This window comes from Xenopus laevis, chromosome 1L (assembly GCF_017654675.1).
Source record: "Xenopus laevis strain J_2021 chromosome 1L, Xenopus_laevis_v10.1, whole genome shotgun sequence".
NCBI lineage: Eukaryota > Metazoa > Chordata > Amphibia > Anura > Pipidae > Xenopus > Xenopus laevis.
The window spans coordinates 107,941,025-107,957,696 of NC_054371.1; the positions used below are offsets into that span (position 1 = coordinate 107,941,025).

At 37.7% G+C, this 16,672-nt stretch overlaps 1 protein-coding gene across 1 annotated transcript; it reads right to left on the reverse strand.

The window, feature by feature from the left end:
- Nucleotides 1–1,810: 1,810 nt before the first annotated feature.
- LOC108712438 (serine/threonine-protein kinase PLK2) lies at nucleotides 1,811–16,347 on the reverse strand. Its single transcript, XM_018254654.2, has 15 exons — nucleotides 16,157–16,347; nucleotides 15,476–15,583; nucleotides 15,125–15,241; nucleotides 13,830–13,959; nucleotides 12,389–12,476; nucleotides 12,216–12,311; nucleotides 10,099–10,297; nucleotides 9,728–9,866; nucleotides 9,564–9,640; nucleotides 8,065–8,158; nucleotides 7,686–7,766; nucleotides 6,495–6,654; nucleotides 5,903–6,032; nucleotides 4,072–4,182; nucleotides 1,811–3,002 (listed from the first exon to the last, which is right to left on the reverse strand). The coding sequence occupies exons 1-15, from the start codon at nucleotides 16,259–16,261 to the stop codon at nucleotides 2,811–2,813; spliced, it is 1,827 nt and encodes a 608-aa protein (XP_018110143.1). The 5' UTR covers nucleotides 16,262–16,347; the 3' UTR covers nucleotides 1,811–2,810.
- Between the last annotated feature and the right edge of the window lie 325 nt (nucleotides 16,348–16,672).

Below are 16,672 nucleotides of genomic sequence, written 5' to 3' on the forward strand. Positions count from 1 at the left end.
AAGGTATATGTCCAGGCTGCAAGTTCACTTTCACATTTATAATCAGACAAACAGCACATCTTTTTGTCAGAACTGTTCATTTTCCAGGGCACGAAGTCCAGCAAATACTTGCCCCAGCTGCCAGCATAGCATAGTTTAACATGTTTTTAACACTTCCAAATACTAAAGAATTTGCCCGCTGTTTTATTCAACTGTGTTAAAGCCATGGATCATTTTTCATCGCCTGTAATTTTAAGGAGAGGAGGTTAAGACCTTTTTAATGTGAAGCACAAGTGGTATTTGTGTCTCTGAGAGCATCCTTGTGTGCAGACGTGTTTATAGCACGGAGCAGTCGTCTGGCTTACTTTGCTTGGGTTTATATAAAGAAATGAGCTGAGGCACATGACATCTCAGTGACTAACCAGTTATTTCAGGGACTGTGTTAGGCAGATTTAAATTCCTAGAACTTGTATATTCCAGCATGTTTCAGATAGGAATGTTAGTGAGAGCTAGTAGCACTTGCCCAGCAGACACATAATTCACAGAAAGGCATGTCACATGCTAGGATTGCCTACTGCCAGCTGTAGAGTGTTGCTGTGACTAGACTTGTCCCTTCAAGACATGGGCTCCAGCTTTGCCCTTGACCAACAGACACAGAAACTCATGTTACTTTTAAGAGATACCTTTCTAATGAATCTTTTATGTGTTCCACATTTGTGAACAATATGATAAGGGCAGTGTGATTATCTACTCTGCTATTTTCTGATGTCCTTTTAATAGTTTGACTTGTGCCCTAAATCTGCGATGCTTTCCAAACAAATGTTGACAATGCAGATAAAGCCGCTCCTGCGTACACTCGGAATGCCCATTGCAGCAGACTGATATTTTTTATATCGTTCTTATAAAGAGGCAACTATTATACAGTGCTTTACATAGAATTTTTCAGCAATGATTTACCAGGTCATAGAATGTTACTTCTGGTACTAAAGGTGCAGAGAGAAAACCAATATCATCCATTTTATTTAAATCAATTTCCTGTCCAATGTAGCCCTCGATCACTGGTCAAATATCTTCCTACATCGAAGCCCTTAGGTAACAGAACTGGCAATAAAACACATCTTTTTTAAACTAAATAGATTCGCTTTATTTAGTGCAAAACCAAGAAACATGGAGGAAACCACACATGCCAACCAAAGGATGAGAGCAATGTTCCTTGTTAATTCTAAAATACCCAAAAACATTTTCATATGTGTTAGTTTGCTTTCTGCAGATCAAGTTTGGTTCAAAATTCTGCTTCTTAGCAGTAAATTTGAATTCAGAATATACAGGTACCATAATGAAGAGTTATTTTCAAATTTAGACAGCATTCTCAATTCTTAAAAAAGATTTATTTAAAAAAATATGTATGGACAAATCAGAAAAGTTGTTATATACAGGTATGGGATCCAGAAAACCCATTATCCAGAAAGTTCTGAATTCAGGAAAGGCGTTCTCCAATAGACTCCATGTTATCCAATAATCCAAACTTTTAAAAATGATTTCCTTTTTCTCTTGCACTTGATCCAAACTAATGTATGATTAGGGATGAGCAAAGGTTTTCCGAGGAATTATTTCGCCATGGAAATGACGCCCATAGACTCCAATGGGAGAAAAGAATGTCACGTGTCAAAAAAAAATTGTCGCCCATAAACTTTAATGCATTTCATAATTGCATATATTTAATCCTTATTGGAGGCAAAAACAGCTTATTGAGTTTATTTAATGTTAACATGATTTTCTAGTAGACTTAAGGGATGAAGATCCAAATTATGGAAAGATCTGTTATCCAGAAAGCCCCAGAGCATTCTGGATAACAGGTCCCATAACTGTACAAATATATTATTATAATTCATTTTACCACAAAAAAAGCCAGACCCCCCTCCCAATAACAAAGACCTTATTGAAAACATATCTGGGAATGTTGGCTCTTACATGCCACTAAACTATTACTATCTATGTAATGGGAACTAATTCCTACAACTAATAAAAACCTATAGAGACAAAACTGTTTAAAACATCCAAATGTTGCTTTGTAAAAAAAAGTTACAATATTAACAATTCTTCATTATAAACCTGATTTTTTTTTCTCCTAACAAAACGTTAAAAAATAATCACAACGTTCTCTCCATGAACTGGAAATAACTCACTTAAGGGACGAGCATGTAACATTAGCTGTTATACAAAAGAAGCGTCCTGTATTTTAGTTCAGTGTTCATTTACAGATGCAGTAACACTTAAAATAGGTTTCGTTTATATGCATACCTTTGAATGTCACAACATACAGTAATACGTGGACTTATTTGGGTCATCTTGGTGTAAAAATGAACTCTCCTTTTACCGAACTTAGCTAGGTCTCAGTTCTCTCAAAGAGTCATCGGACACAAGTGGATACATTTGATAAAATAATACATATATATCAGCACTTGGGTTATGTGACAAGTGATCCTCTCTAAAGGGGATGACTGGTAGTTTTGAAACGAGGCCAATTCACAGTAATCTACAACATGCAAGCCTCTGTATACCTCATATACATGAGCAACTCTTTTAATACCACACCTATTGACAATGGATTATCCTTGAGATAATCAAGATAATCACATAGCTTTAAATACTGTCAGCACTTCCTGGTAACATTGTAATGTATACATTCATGACTTACAGCAGGGATATGCTCTCTACATTGCATACCAACAGCAAGTATCAGCAGTGGCTATTTGAATGAATAGTAGAAAATGAAGTCAATAATGTCCATGCTTCAAACACAAGTCCCTTAGATGTGGCATGATGGCTGCTCAGGTCCTCTGCAGATTTTGCAGCAATTCAAGACCATACTGCATGCGCTGGGCTATCAGTGTAGGGCAGCCATTCTTCAGAAACTGCAGAGGAACTGTACAGCTTTGACGTTCCTGGTCAATAAAGGTCAGTAGGTAATTCTGTTCTGTCCTACTTAGGATTATCTTGGTGTGATCAAGGTAAAAATTCACCTGTTACAAAAGAACACTGATTAATCTAAAATACATCTACTTTCTTTGTCTTATCAGCAATGTACAATGGACACTGATGTTTATAAATTATTAGGCTTTGTTAAAGAAAATATTAAGGTATCAAAATTAAGATTCCTCTATACGTTTGATTCTCCTTTCAAGTTACTTGAGAAGGGGGAATTCGTTTTTTCAAATTCTTTTGTTTTGGGAAACGTTGACTTTTCATTGCTATTAAAAACTAGTGCAAGTATGGGACCTGTTATCCAGAATGCTTTGGATTTGGGTTTGCTAGATACGGGATCTTTCTGTAATTTGGATCTTCATACCTTAAGTCTACTTAAAAATAATTGAAATTAAATAAACCCAACAGGATTGTTTTGCCTACAATATTGATTAATTAAATCTTAGTTGGGATCAAGTACAAGTTATTGTTTTATTATTATAGAGAAAAGGGAAATCAAAAAAATTAGATTCTTTGGATAAAATGGAGTCTATAGGAGATGGCCTTTCTCTAATTCGGAGCTTTTTGGATAACAGGTTTCCAGATATCGGACTGGAACAAAAACTTCACTGGCACACAGGATATTTCAAGCAGGAAAAACCTTGCTAAGTATTTATTGCAGCATGCAACGTTTCGGGGTTACCCCCTTTGTCAAGCATGACAAAGGGGGTAACCCCGAAACGTTGCATGCTGCAATAAATACTTAGCAAGGTTTTTCCTGCTTGAAATATCCTGTGTGCCAGTGAAGTTTTTGTTCCAGTATTCTAGGGAGGTGGCCGATTCCTCCTGTTTGCTGTGCACCAGGTGTTCTCTATCCAATTGATTAGGGTGTGCGAGTGTTTCTTGAAATTCCAGATATCGGACCCCATACCTGTACACCAAGCTTTAGATAGCATATCTTTACAAGAGCCTAACACACCTACAATAAGTGAAAAAAGTTTTTGTTCTGTGTTTAGTGCATTAAAATTCACCAGTATACAGTTGAATACCAAGTGCCATTTCCTTCATATAAGGAAAAAGTCTGCTGCATTTTATAACATGTGGCCATTGAAGAGTTGTATTTGTTACCTGCAAGGTTCCATTGCTAAAAATCATCAATAGTGCCTGATCAGTCTTCAGAAAATGCAGGAGACATAAGGTCCTGACGGTGAGAGTGGGTTCAGCCCTAACATCTCCACCCTGCAGACAGTAAACACAGTTCTAGTTTAGCAAGTATTGCCGCAATCAAGTGTTCAAAAATACCAACAATGCAACAAGGTTAAACATTTTATAATTATATGGTATGAATCTATTCACACCTAAAATTGGAAAAAAGGGTGTGCTGCTGTACAGAATAATTTAAATGGATAATGTAAAATACATCATTTTCACTGCTATATTGTTACACATAATTATGTACCACTACAAATGCCAGTTTTCTTTCAACATGAACAATGCATGCTAAACCAATGTTTGTCATCAATGGCAACAATGTCCTTCTCTTTAGTCAACATATTAAAAATCTATGGGCCAGATTATATTAAAATTATGATTCATATACAGCAGTCTATAGTGATCAGTAGTGTCACATTACCCGTGGGCCTCCAGTTGGACCGCTCTTCTCTAGAGTTGCTTTTTGCTGTGCATAACACAGCATCTCAAGCTGAATTAAGCATTGTTGCATGATGTGTCATGATTAACAGATCAATGACTCAATGTTTCATTTGTGTTATTGTAGCAACCTTTCATTATACTCTCTGCAGCAAGCTGGTTGGTTGCGATAGGTTCTTTAGCCATAAAATAGTCTTTTAACACTGACCTGGAAATAAAGACTTGAGGGATCCCTTTAATTCAGTTATTTGAATGTTTCAGTATTCCCTTACATTTCGGACCAGAAACAGTTTGTCGATTACATTTTTCCCATTTGGGAAGTGGTGCTGAAGTGACACTTTGGGGCTTATTTACTAAAAACATACAAAGTCAGAATACTGTCAGAAGCATATGATTAAGGGAACTATTCCCAAAACGCGTCAGGGGATGTTGGTCTGTGACCTGTTGCTATAAACAACCTTTTTTAGCCAGAGTGCCACCTACTCTATTTATTCAAGTGCAGTTGTTTACTAAACCCCAATTTTTTCTGGTCAGTGTTTTTTGGGGGAAAACTTGAATTTTTTTGGGAAAAAAACCCCTCAAACTTTTAGGGTTTATTATACCCCAAAGCTGATAAAAGTCTGAATCCAAAAATCTGTCATCTTGAATCTGCCAATGTCGTATAGAAGCCAATGGCAGATTTCCCTTTTACAGTTTGAAGATATTGTTATCTGTGCTGGGTTTCGTCTGATAATGTGAAAAATTTGGAGTTTTCTATTTTTTTCTAGGCTTTGCCCGACCCGACTGTTTGGAGCTGATAATTTGATAAACAGGCTAAAATTGTGGATGGGGAGTTTGGTCAAGCTTGGTGTAATAAAAAAAAACCCTATGTAGCATTAATATGTCTCAACTGAAACTTCATCATGAGACTGTAGCCACAGGAGTCCATTAAAGTATTTACTGTGGCAACTCCACACCAAGAGAATGTCACCCTCCAGGGACTCTGTTATGCCAGTCCTCTGCATTCTACTTATTATGCTAAATATAAATTACATGCATTGCACAAAAACAGTACAGCCGATAACACTACCTACATTGTAGCAGAAAGTGGAAGAACAAGGAATTCTTCAGTTGTGTTTCTCTTCACCTCATTTAAAAGCCCTGCCTGTTTCAAATAAAACCCTGCTCTATTGCAGAATTAGAGCAGTTAGAACAGTCGAAGAATAGAAGCTGTGTTCTTACAGAACTTGTAATGAAAGTTTGAAATTTTCTACATACTATGATATTGATGTATTTATTTTCATTTAGCATCCCTATCTTCACATCTAACCTCCATGATCTTTTCCTGCATGTATTCACAGAAGAATTGGAGAATTCTCATCTTTATATCCATCCTGCAAGGTGGACTCCATTCAGGGAAAGTTACATGTTCACTTGAGCTCGTAGAATAGCAAACTTTTCTGAAAGCAGAATAAAAGAGTTGTAAAGTGCTGCACCTCTGACCTTTCTCAACAAACCAGTAAAGCTATTGAATACAATTCATCCCTATCTACATCTTGTACCAAAAGACACAGCTGACAAAAACCATGATCATGGAAAACAACAGATCTGCTGGAGAATCACTTGTTTAGCAGAGCAAAGTATCCACATACATAGATGAACCCACAGGCTGACTAGTTGAACCACAATGGTGATTTGTAGTCTGATAACCCATATATTAATGTCATCAGTCAGTTTGTTTTTTCCTAGTGTGATGCACCAAAGATTAACTATCCAAACTGATGATATGAGAAGTGACTCACATGCACAGGTCTTAGAGTTCAGTCAAAATAATATGAAAAATCTGTGTGTACATGATCAGCCTCATACTAAAGAATTCTCAGTTTTGCCAAAGTGCTATTCCAAGTACTACCATTACTTACCGTAAGTGTGGATTAAAAATAATGTGTGAGCCATCATTAAAAAGTACTCCCACACAATCATCAGATAACTGGTAACCAAAGCCATATTTGTTTGAATAATCCACCCACTTTGTCACCCAAAGGATAGGACACGCGACTTGATAATTAGGATCCAAGAGACCTGATTGGTAGAGAGCATGGGATACGTCAATTACATAACGAAGCACTTTTAACTCAGAATTTACAGGAAGATATTTGAAAGACTGCATTGTGCATCTAGTTTTTGCCCCCAAACATCTCCCTGAAGCTAAACAACCCCACCAAATAATTTAAGACAATAAGCATTTTAAAAACTGTCCGGTGAAAATGAGAATTGCCAGAAACACTGACCCAGAGAACTCTCACACTACCATATCAAAGTCAAAGCTAGCTGTGGTGGCTATCACATGATGATGCATGCATACAAATGCCTACAGTAAGCAAGAAATCCAGCATGCAAAAAATGCTTCAGCAATGTCTGACCCCTGTAGGTAGCTGTTTTGGTACATCCTCGAAATGCACAACTAAATCTCTATTTAGCAGTGATAGTAAATCTTTAATGATAAACTAACACCAAGAAAGGAAACGTGTATTCCATCAGTAAGTATCTTGTTCAGAAAATAAAAAACTATTGAAATCTATGTGAGCATGTGGGTGGCCATTAGCCATCCTAGAAGTGGTTACTGCCTACAGTTCGCTGCAGTATTAGTCGGAAAACATAAATTACCATATTTTAGGAATTGCTCACAGACACAGCTATATAGTTACTGAATACTGTACACGGCACACCTAAGCAGAGTGATAAGTACAAGAGGAACTGAAATAGCTGAGAAATTGTAGTACACATTGATTTACATAGTAGGTCAGTACTTTTTTGCTGTCGCTCCTCAAGAAAAGCACATAGATGCCAATGAGAGCCCCATTTTGCTCATGTTACCAAATCAAACTGAGCTATTAAAACAATGACAATAATTCACAATGAATGCAGTTTTCCATACCCACCCACATTCTTTAAATTACTAATCATCATGTTTCATAAGTATGTTTATCAAACATCTAATAAAAAATAGTTGAAAACATAAATAGCATTGTAAGAATAACAAGTGTTAGTAAAATGCCCTGTATGAAAAAAAAATACAATATACTGTACATCTCTTTAAATCTAATATTCACCTGGCACAATGTTTTGTAGACACTTCTGCAGCAGAACAGTCATGTCTTCCACCACTCTCTCGTCAGTCATATCAGTCTGTGCTACAAACAAATGCATTTTTTTTTTATCAGATTTTGGCATTCATGCAGCTTAAGGTCACTTCAACAGTATATTTTGCTCATACTGCAGGCCTTTTTGGTGCAGAATTCCTGTTGGTAGAGTTCTTCTTAACAGCACAGAATGTTTGTGATATTAATTAGGCCCCCACTAATTAAAATCAACTAGGTTTAGGAGCAGATGAATATAAATGACTTTTTTCACTCTCATTAAATATGCAATAGTGCTTTTACAAAACACAAAGCAAAATGGCAAGTATAATTTTAAAAGAAAGCAACTCACAAGAAGGTGACATTCTCCTGGGACTCATACTTCCTTTCATAAGGACAATGAGGGACTCAGAGCAAGATCTGAAAGAGTCTTCAGGCTCTTCTCCCTGGAAAAAAACATCAAAAAGTTTTTGAACACTGTTGAGCTCTACACAAAATGTCATGATAAAACTGAGGGTCAGTTCGTATCGTATGATTAATGCTCCGAATACTCAACTTTTTTGGATTATTATTATCCAGTGAAGATCACGATGTCAAGAAACAACTTTGGGGACATCTGCCATTACAGGTTTGAGATGGGGTATTTTTGGATTTTTAGCAGCTCTGGTATATGATAGATCTCTAAAAATGTGAGTTTTTTTCCACAAAAAAATTGAGTTTTCCCCTTTAAAAGGTTGACCAAAAAAAAAAAGGTTTAATAAATGGGCCCCTTAGTGTTGGGGATCAGGCATGTGTTGCAGTCAGAATTCTAATTTATTCAACAGGTGTTTTAGGTGTGCAGACCAGTTCTTTCACTTCCATCTCAGCAAACCAATTCTGTATGGACCTCATTTTGTTCATGGGGATTTTATTGTATTTTAACATGCAAGGGCCTTCCTCAAACTGTTGCATAGAAGAAAGCTCAGAATTGTCAAGCTTGTCATTGTACGCTGTAGTCTTAAAGGAGAAGGAAAGGTTAAAACTAGGAAGCCTTATCAGAAAGGTCCACCTAAGTATACCAGTAAACCCTCAAAGTAATGCTGCTTTGTCCTCTGTCAAAAGAAACACTGAATTTCTTTCCTTCTATTGTGTACACATGGTCTTCTGTTTCAGACTTCCTGCCTTCAACTTAAAACGCCTTACCCCAGGCCAGAGCATGCTCAGTTTGCTCCTCTTCCCCCCCCCTTCTCTGCTGTAATCTGAGCCCAGAGATATAAGTGAGCAGGTAGAGACTCAGGCAGGAAGTGATGTCACACCAAGCAAATACTGCAGCTGCTATCCTAAACATCAGAGAGCTTCTAGAGCTTTTTACTCAGGTATGGTAAAACATTCTACAGACTAAATATAGCATTCTAACTTGCACTATTGCAGCTAATCTATTGGCAATAAAATGCCTCTGTAGCTTTCCTTCTCCTTTAAGGTTTGCTTTAAACGAGACCAGGGGCCCTAGCAATAACAATAGAAGACAGCCTGAGACCATTTATCTCCTCTGCCAAATTTTACCTTTGGCATTATGTATTCAGACAGCTATTGTTCCGTAGGCATATGCCAAGCCCAGAATCTTCTGTTAGACTGCCAGATGGTGAAATGTAATTTATCTCTCCAGAGGAAAGACTTCCATAGCTCTAGAGTCCAATAAGAGTGACCTTTACACTACTCCAGGAAATCATTGGAATGTTAGGCTTTAACATTAAAACATACATAGTTATCGTGCTGACATTGCTTCTCTGAATTGTTTTGGCTGAAGATGTCATATTAGATAGTGTGTCTTACTTTTGGCTAAAAATGTGTCTAGTAGTGTATCTTACTTACCTTATTAGTGCCCAGGGGCGTGGGGGTATTTATAGGCATGATGATAGAGTTCCCCTCATCTCCATGAACTGAACAATCTGTAACAAAATACAGACATGTTCAAATACTGGTTGCTATAACTAGCCAGTGTCAGCATTACTTGCATAGGAATGGGCTGCATATACCTGTGCAGAAAGGCTTCTGGAATACTCCTCTGTATAACACATTTGCAGCCTTTCTAAACAATCTGGTGAGGTGATTTGTAAAGGTGAAGTTTGGCGCTGTGTGGCACATAGTTGATGACAACCTTTCTGGAGTGAAGCCCTAAAAACAAGAAAGTGTTAGGGGCCAAATTATGAATATTCTGTAGTTTTTATACAAAGCAGTAACAAAAACACAAATCATTGCCGTGCCAAAAATTCTTTCTTGTCACGTTTTGCTCTTACAAAAAATGTTACTCTATTAAGCCATCGCCATAAATGCATATGCTGTTATGTGGCTAGTAATTACTGCACCGTATCTCAAATTACTGAAAACATGGATTGTTAACCTTTACCTTGGTAAGAAAATCATTATCAAAAATCTCCTCCAAAGATGGTCTGCCATCTGGGCAGCTGGCAAGTAAAGAGATTATAAGTCTTCTAGCATTTAGAGAAATAAATGCAGGTACTGGGAAGAAACCTTCCCGAATGAAATAGTACATTTCTTTTTGTGAGCGAGCTCTGAATGGGGAATAGCCAGTAAGCATTGTGTACCTGCAAGGAGAAAGAAAATTGAATGCAATCATACATAAAGAAAGCCTTGTACATGTTCAAGACAAATTACCACTACAAAGAAATCTTTACTTGCCAATACTAATTATACTGCCTGCTTTTGCTTCAAAGCATTTATACTATACACAATGAGGCCTATTTATCAAAGGTCGGATTTTAGAGGTTTTTGTAACCACAACTAAACTCACAATCTCTAAAACTACGAATTTCATGACATTTATTGAAAGATCCAAATAAAAACGGAAAATAATGCGCTAAAAAATACAAATACCTCAAAAACCTCTACAAAATTTAAAAGCGCTGCACAGGAAAAAAATTTAGCAGTATGTACAGGAAACACTATAGATCAAAGATTAGGAATGGTTTGATGTGAATTTTTATATGTGACAAAAATGTTACAGAGCATTTGTTGTTGTTACAGTATAGCATTACACAAAGCAAGTCATACCCCTGGTAGAATAAAAGTTTCCATACACAAACAGATATAAGCCGCTGAAAGTCGGGCAGATGTCGATCATGTTGGATCAAGGACTGCATTAGTTCACTGATGTGGTCCTCGATCCAACCTCCCATATTGTCCTCAATGTGATCAGATCGTATGGCCCTAAGGCCCACGATCGGATCAGCCTGATATCAACCACCTCAAAGTAGGCATGTCGGGGAGAGATCCGCTCTATATGCCCAGCTTAAGTAGGCATCTTATTAAGCAGTGTATGGGGCAGTTGTCAATCGTACAGGTTTAAAAATTCTGTTGGATTGAGGGCTGCATTGGTTCATTGAACTGGATCTCCCTAAGTATGGCCAGCTTTAGTCTGTATTTAGTGGCAGAAGATGTTTTATTTGTAAGGACTCTACCCATACAACAAGTAACAGTAGGTGCCTGGATAAAGTCCTATCATTATGGGTTTATTCCAGATATTTACATTATCAGCACCACTGTAAAAACATAACAATAACTTCTGCCCTCGCAAAATGCCTTGTGTGAAGTTAGGAACATTAGTATTATGTGAAAAGGTGTGTAATTAAAAGGGTTATAGCAGGGGCGTAGCTACAGAGGAAGCAGACAATGCGGCTGCAGGGGGGCCCAGGAGGTACAGGGGGCCCCATGAGGCTCTCATTGATGAGCAATTTGAGCATATATTGGTAAAACAGGACAAACACTGGATATCTTGGGGGACCTAAAATTAATTTGCTGTGGGGCCCAGTAACATCTAGTTACGCCACTGGGTTATAGTGCTGTTATTACATCCAAAAGCAGCCCCATGCAGCCCCACAGTTAGATATTTTACCATAAATATTAAAAAAAAAAACCAATGCCGCAATAAATATTTGTCTGAAAATGTTAAAAAGCTATTTTTAACTAGGCTAATTGTGAAGTTGACTTTCAATGCTGATGGCCCAAGTGGACTTCTGGTTCCCCATAAATGGCTCTATACAATACAAAATATTTTCTCTTTTGTTTATAGGATAAAACATTTTGAGTTTTTTTAGACACAATGCAGAAATGCCTACAGCACTTATATTTTTAGATACCTGTAATAAACTCCACAATGGTCTTTATATGGTTTAGACACATTTCCTCTTCCTAGATTCCTAGTCAAGGCAATGTTCCTTAATCCACTTAACTAATTATACTGATCAATGTCCTTTATGCAATTGATTTCTGTGCCCACATTCCTTATTACATAAGGAAATATATTCAATACAATATACAGTTACTGTATCACTCAAATTATACACATTTTTCTCCAGTGTGTCAAAAACATAACATTACAGAATTTATGGCGGGAGATATCTCTGCCAGGAACATTTTTAGTTAATTTTCCTCCCATGGTTTCACAAAGCTCTATACAACAACATACTAACTTAGAAAATTGTATGGCCAAAGAGATCATCTCACATGATGCATCCAAGGGCCCAGATGTCCGACTTAAATGAATGACCACTCTTGGCAAGGACTTCAGGAGACAGGTAGTTGGGGGTGCCACATATAACACTATGAAAAAAACCACATAATTATTTACATTATGCCCCAACAAGACTCTCCAGTCATAAAGTGAACTCTTTGCTTACCCAGGTAATGTTTCACACTGCTCCACAGTTGTAGCTAATCCAAGATCCCCAATTTTCACAGTCATGTTTTTTGCAATGAAAAAGTTACCTATCAAATAACAAAATGACATGTTCATTTGAAAATTGAAGCATAATTTTCTTTTGAAGTAAAATAGAATAGCAGTCATCAGAGGTCAATTTGCATGTCTTGGGGGCCATTAGAAAAGGTTGTGGCTTTAAATTAATTTCTTTCTTCTCTGGCAATTCTAAGATAGCCACATCAGTGGTAGGACCCACTGCTGAGGCTGGTTGAGGGACGAGATCCTGCTGACAATGTGGGAAGGTTTATGGTAATTGTCTGCATTGCCAGGGCCAACCAAGTGTTACAGTCAGTAACGGGTAACGGGTTTTCAGCACTGGCCAAAAGCTGTAGCTGCACTTAAATACAGAGCAGTTCCTCTAGAAACTTGCATAGCTGCAAGTCACTGGGAAACACTGCAGGGAAAATTACAAGATCTCTTGCAGCACTAAAGCTAACCCACTCATTCTAAGAGAGAGATTGATGGAATCCAATTGCTAAAAGGAAATATAGTATATGGGTACTTGTGTACCAGGGAATGCACGCAAGAAAAGTTGCTGTTAACCCCATTGTGCAACAACATTGCACTTGTGCAACATTAGTGCCTATTATACTATTGATTTGCTTTACCTATCTATATTTGGAACTACATTCCGGACTAAGTTCTAATCATTAACATGTCAGACTGCATATGCAAGCTTGATGTCCTTATGCAGACAGAAGAATGGAATGCTAGTAGAACAGCTCACACATAATCCTCTGCTGCTCCTGGCAGAAGCACTTACTCTATGAAACCATGTCTGAGTTTTATATTTTTAACTGTAAGTTTAATTTCTAAAATGTCTCGCCGAGAGCAGTGAGTGGAAGAGGGTTCATGGAAGGGGTAACTATACTAAGGAACAGCCTGACACAAAACTGGCTGGATTTTGTTACCTGTGCTATGTTTATCAACAGGCAGTAGATTTCCTGTAGACCATGTTAGTACTTCTTTTTTTAAACCCCCTTTAAAAGCATTAGAACTCAGCTATTAGTTATATAGAACGGGTGCAAGCGCACGTGTTGGACATCTCATTTGTTTGAATCTATTTATATCATAAACTATATGCTCACCAATAATTAATAATACTGATCACTTAACTTCAATAAAGCATTTGGATTAAATAAATGTGTTAGTCTGATAGCGAGAACTGTTACACAATGTATCAGCATGCAGGCCCTCATAGTTGTAGAATCCCACTTATATGAACCAATTTGCTCCCCTGTAGACTATGACAAGATGACAACTCCAATAGCAGTCATCCTATTAGTGATTTAGTGTCACCCAGAACAGCAGAGTTGCCACAGTTTGGTTTACGGAAAAATAGTACTAAACATGCCACTCACTAAGCTTTAGGTCCCTGTGAATAATGCCTTGTTGGTGCAAACACAGAAGCCCTTGCAGTATCTGCTTCATGTAGTATCGGACTTCTGGCTCTGTGAGAAGCTTCCGTACTCTCAGGATATGAGCTAGAGACTAAGGAAAAATTATATTTGTTATAGATTTGAACTGAAAATATATACTAGGCACATTAAATAGGATGTCCACCCAAAACTGACATGTTTAAGTTTTAAAGTTATTTGTTATTTGCTATTGCCTTCTCAGCATGCCAGACTATAGAAACACAGCCCTCCTCCAGCCAAGACTCCAATGCCTTGCACAATCCTGTTAGTCTTCTGCTTAGTAAGTCTGTTAATGATAGAAAATGCAAGGTATACTGGGGATTGGAAGTCCTTGACAAATCTTATTATATAATATTGCAATTGTGTGGTCGGGGAAAGAAGGGGAAATTTTGGGAGAAATACAAAATTGCTCCTTTCAATAGCAATAACATTTACAAAAATGTTACATCTGTTGACAGGTTTTAATTCATGTATTTTGGAAAGATACTTAAAAGTAAAACAGTTTTTAGGTGGAAGACCCCTTTAAACTTATGAACCTACATAAAAAGCTGCACTAAGCAAGTATTGCCTGAATCTATTCAGGCAATACTTGAATACAGTAGGACGGTGATTGGTTTGAACGAAAGAGATAGAATGGCAGACAGATAGATACAGTAGATGACAGCTAGATACCATTCACATATTTCTACTCAAAAAAAGGTTTCAGAATTGTTCAGCACCAATTGTTAGCCCTAACCAGTAGCATAAAAACTGACAAATAAAAAGTAAACTACAAGTGAGTGAAATATATCTGTCTTAAATCAAATATAGAAATATATAATGCATCCATACAAATTTCAAAGTATATACAGTATACATGTCCTGAAAATACATGGCCCTACTCACTAAGGAGCACTTCCAAAGTCAAGTTCATACGTTTTCATTGAGGAAAGTGGGCAGCCAGCAATCCCAATTCCAAGGTAATAGGATCTTTGGGATTTATAAAAATAGTGTCAATATCTCTTTAAATGTATCTGTAAATGTACAGAGCGGCACTACATCTTATCTGTATCTTCAAGCTGTATCACTATCCATTCTTTACTTCATTTACATAAAAAGCCTGGTCCAAATGACTGTTCACTGTCAAGGGATACACAACTGAAGACCCACAACTTAAAAATAACTCAGCAATTAGGCTAGTAGGCTACACTATGTTATGCTAATCTGTCATCTACAGTAAGAAAACTGAATGTACAAACCTTGTGCCTGCAATACTCCAGAACCATATACATGTATTTCTGGTCTTCAAAATGGTGGTAAAAGCGCACAATGTTTCTATGTTTCAGATCACAGTGAAGTTCAATCTCATTCTTAGCCTTTTTAAAACATAAAAACATAGTCACAGAAACATGAGATATGGGCACAGAGAGCAGGATGATCAGCGTATTACATATATGGAGTGTATAGTGTTTTTGAACCGCCTTTTTTATTGGAGTTTAACTTTGTTTTTTAACTTTTATACAAGCACATGTGTTGTTATACAGATATTTCAGAATTGCTGTTATGCTAGAGCCAAAAGGACGCATATGTGTGAGTTATTTTCACCTCACCTCTCCTCTGTGACATTTGTGAATCTTCCTGGCGTGTGAGATCATCTTCACAGCAAACACTTGCCTGCTGGACACATCTGTGAATTTGTAGCACCTCCCAAATGCACCCTAAGGTCAGGAGACAATAAGAACAATGAAAATAACAGGAGATGACATACACCTTGTAGCCTGCAGCCTGACAGCAGCCTCATCTGGACAAACTGTGACTGATTTCACAAATATGTCATTTCTGCCACTTATTTCATTCCAGAGCCTGTCAAGCTGCTTAGCTACTGCCCAGCAATGTAGTCATTAACATGTTTCTCTAATTAATCAGGTTACAGAGGTTCAAGCGGGACACACGTAGCTCTAACACAACAAATACATGGAAAAAATGTGGGTTTGTTGTCACCAGAGTAAAATACAGCCATAAAGAATGTAATTTATCCCAATAAATACATATTAGATGTGCCTTTTCGAACTACTTCTGGCTTCCCACTTGTTGCTGAACCACAACATGCAATGGCTTTGGAAGTTACACATCAGCAACTACTACCCTGTCTGGCAGAAATGTTAGGATTTACCCACTCTGCCTACACACCGTACCTGGTCTACACATCACTATTTACAATTACACAGTTCTAAAGCTGTTATAGGCTACTATTACAAAAGAGGTGTTCTGTTGACTTCTGATGTTATTACCTTTCCAAGAAGCTTGCCTCTTCTGTACATTCTCCCTGATTTTGGATCTTGTATGTAAAAGCTAAGGCTTTGCCCATCTCTGTACTGGCTGCCTGTGCTCTCCATGTCGTAACCATCAGCCAAGAAACCCACTCCAAAGTTTCCTTAGCAGAGAGGCAGAGAGGTCTAGCGTCCTGCTAGGAGAGCTGTCTAGCCATCGCTGCTCCTATTGGATAAAATCTGCAGTGACAGCAAATGCACCCAATGGGAGGAGATAGGAGGGGGAGGGGTGCGTCCATAAGAGAGTCATGACAGGATTCATGAAGATCAAGGGAAAGAAAAGACAGAGATTGTCAAGTGCTAAGGGTTTGCCCCGCCTGTAGTGATCTATGTACATATAAACACAGCAAAGCTTTATCACTCATTGCAGTGTCAGGCACACACTGATTTCCCACTGCCAGGGATAACATATATCAATATAAAGATTGCAGACAGTCCAGAAGCACACCAAGGGTAAGGTTACACAGGGAGATTCGG

Bases quoted from the DNA above. Each gene is read 5' to 3' on its own strand.
- LOC108712438 (XM_018254654.2), bottom strand. From the start codon at position 16,261: ATGGAGAGCACAGGCAGCCAGTACAGAGATGGGCAAAGCCTTAGCTTT. The intron at 12,477-13,829 runs GTGAGTGGCATG...GTTATTTGATAG, and splicing joins TCACAGGGACCTAAAGCTTA to GTAACTTTTTCATTGCAAAA. The intron at 12,312-12,388 runs GTAAGCAAAGAG...TTTTTTTCATAG, and splicing joins CAGTGTGAAACATTACCTGG to TGTTATATGTGGCACCCCCA.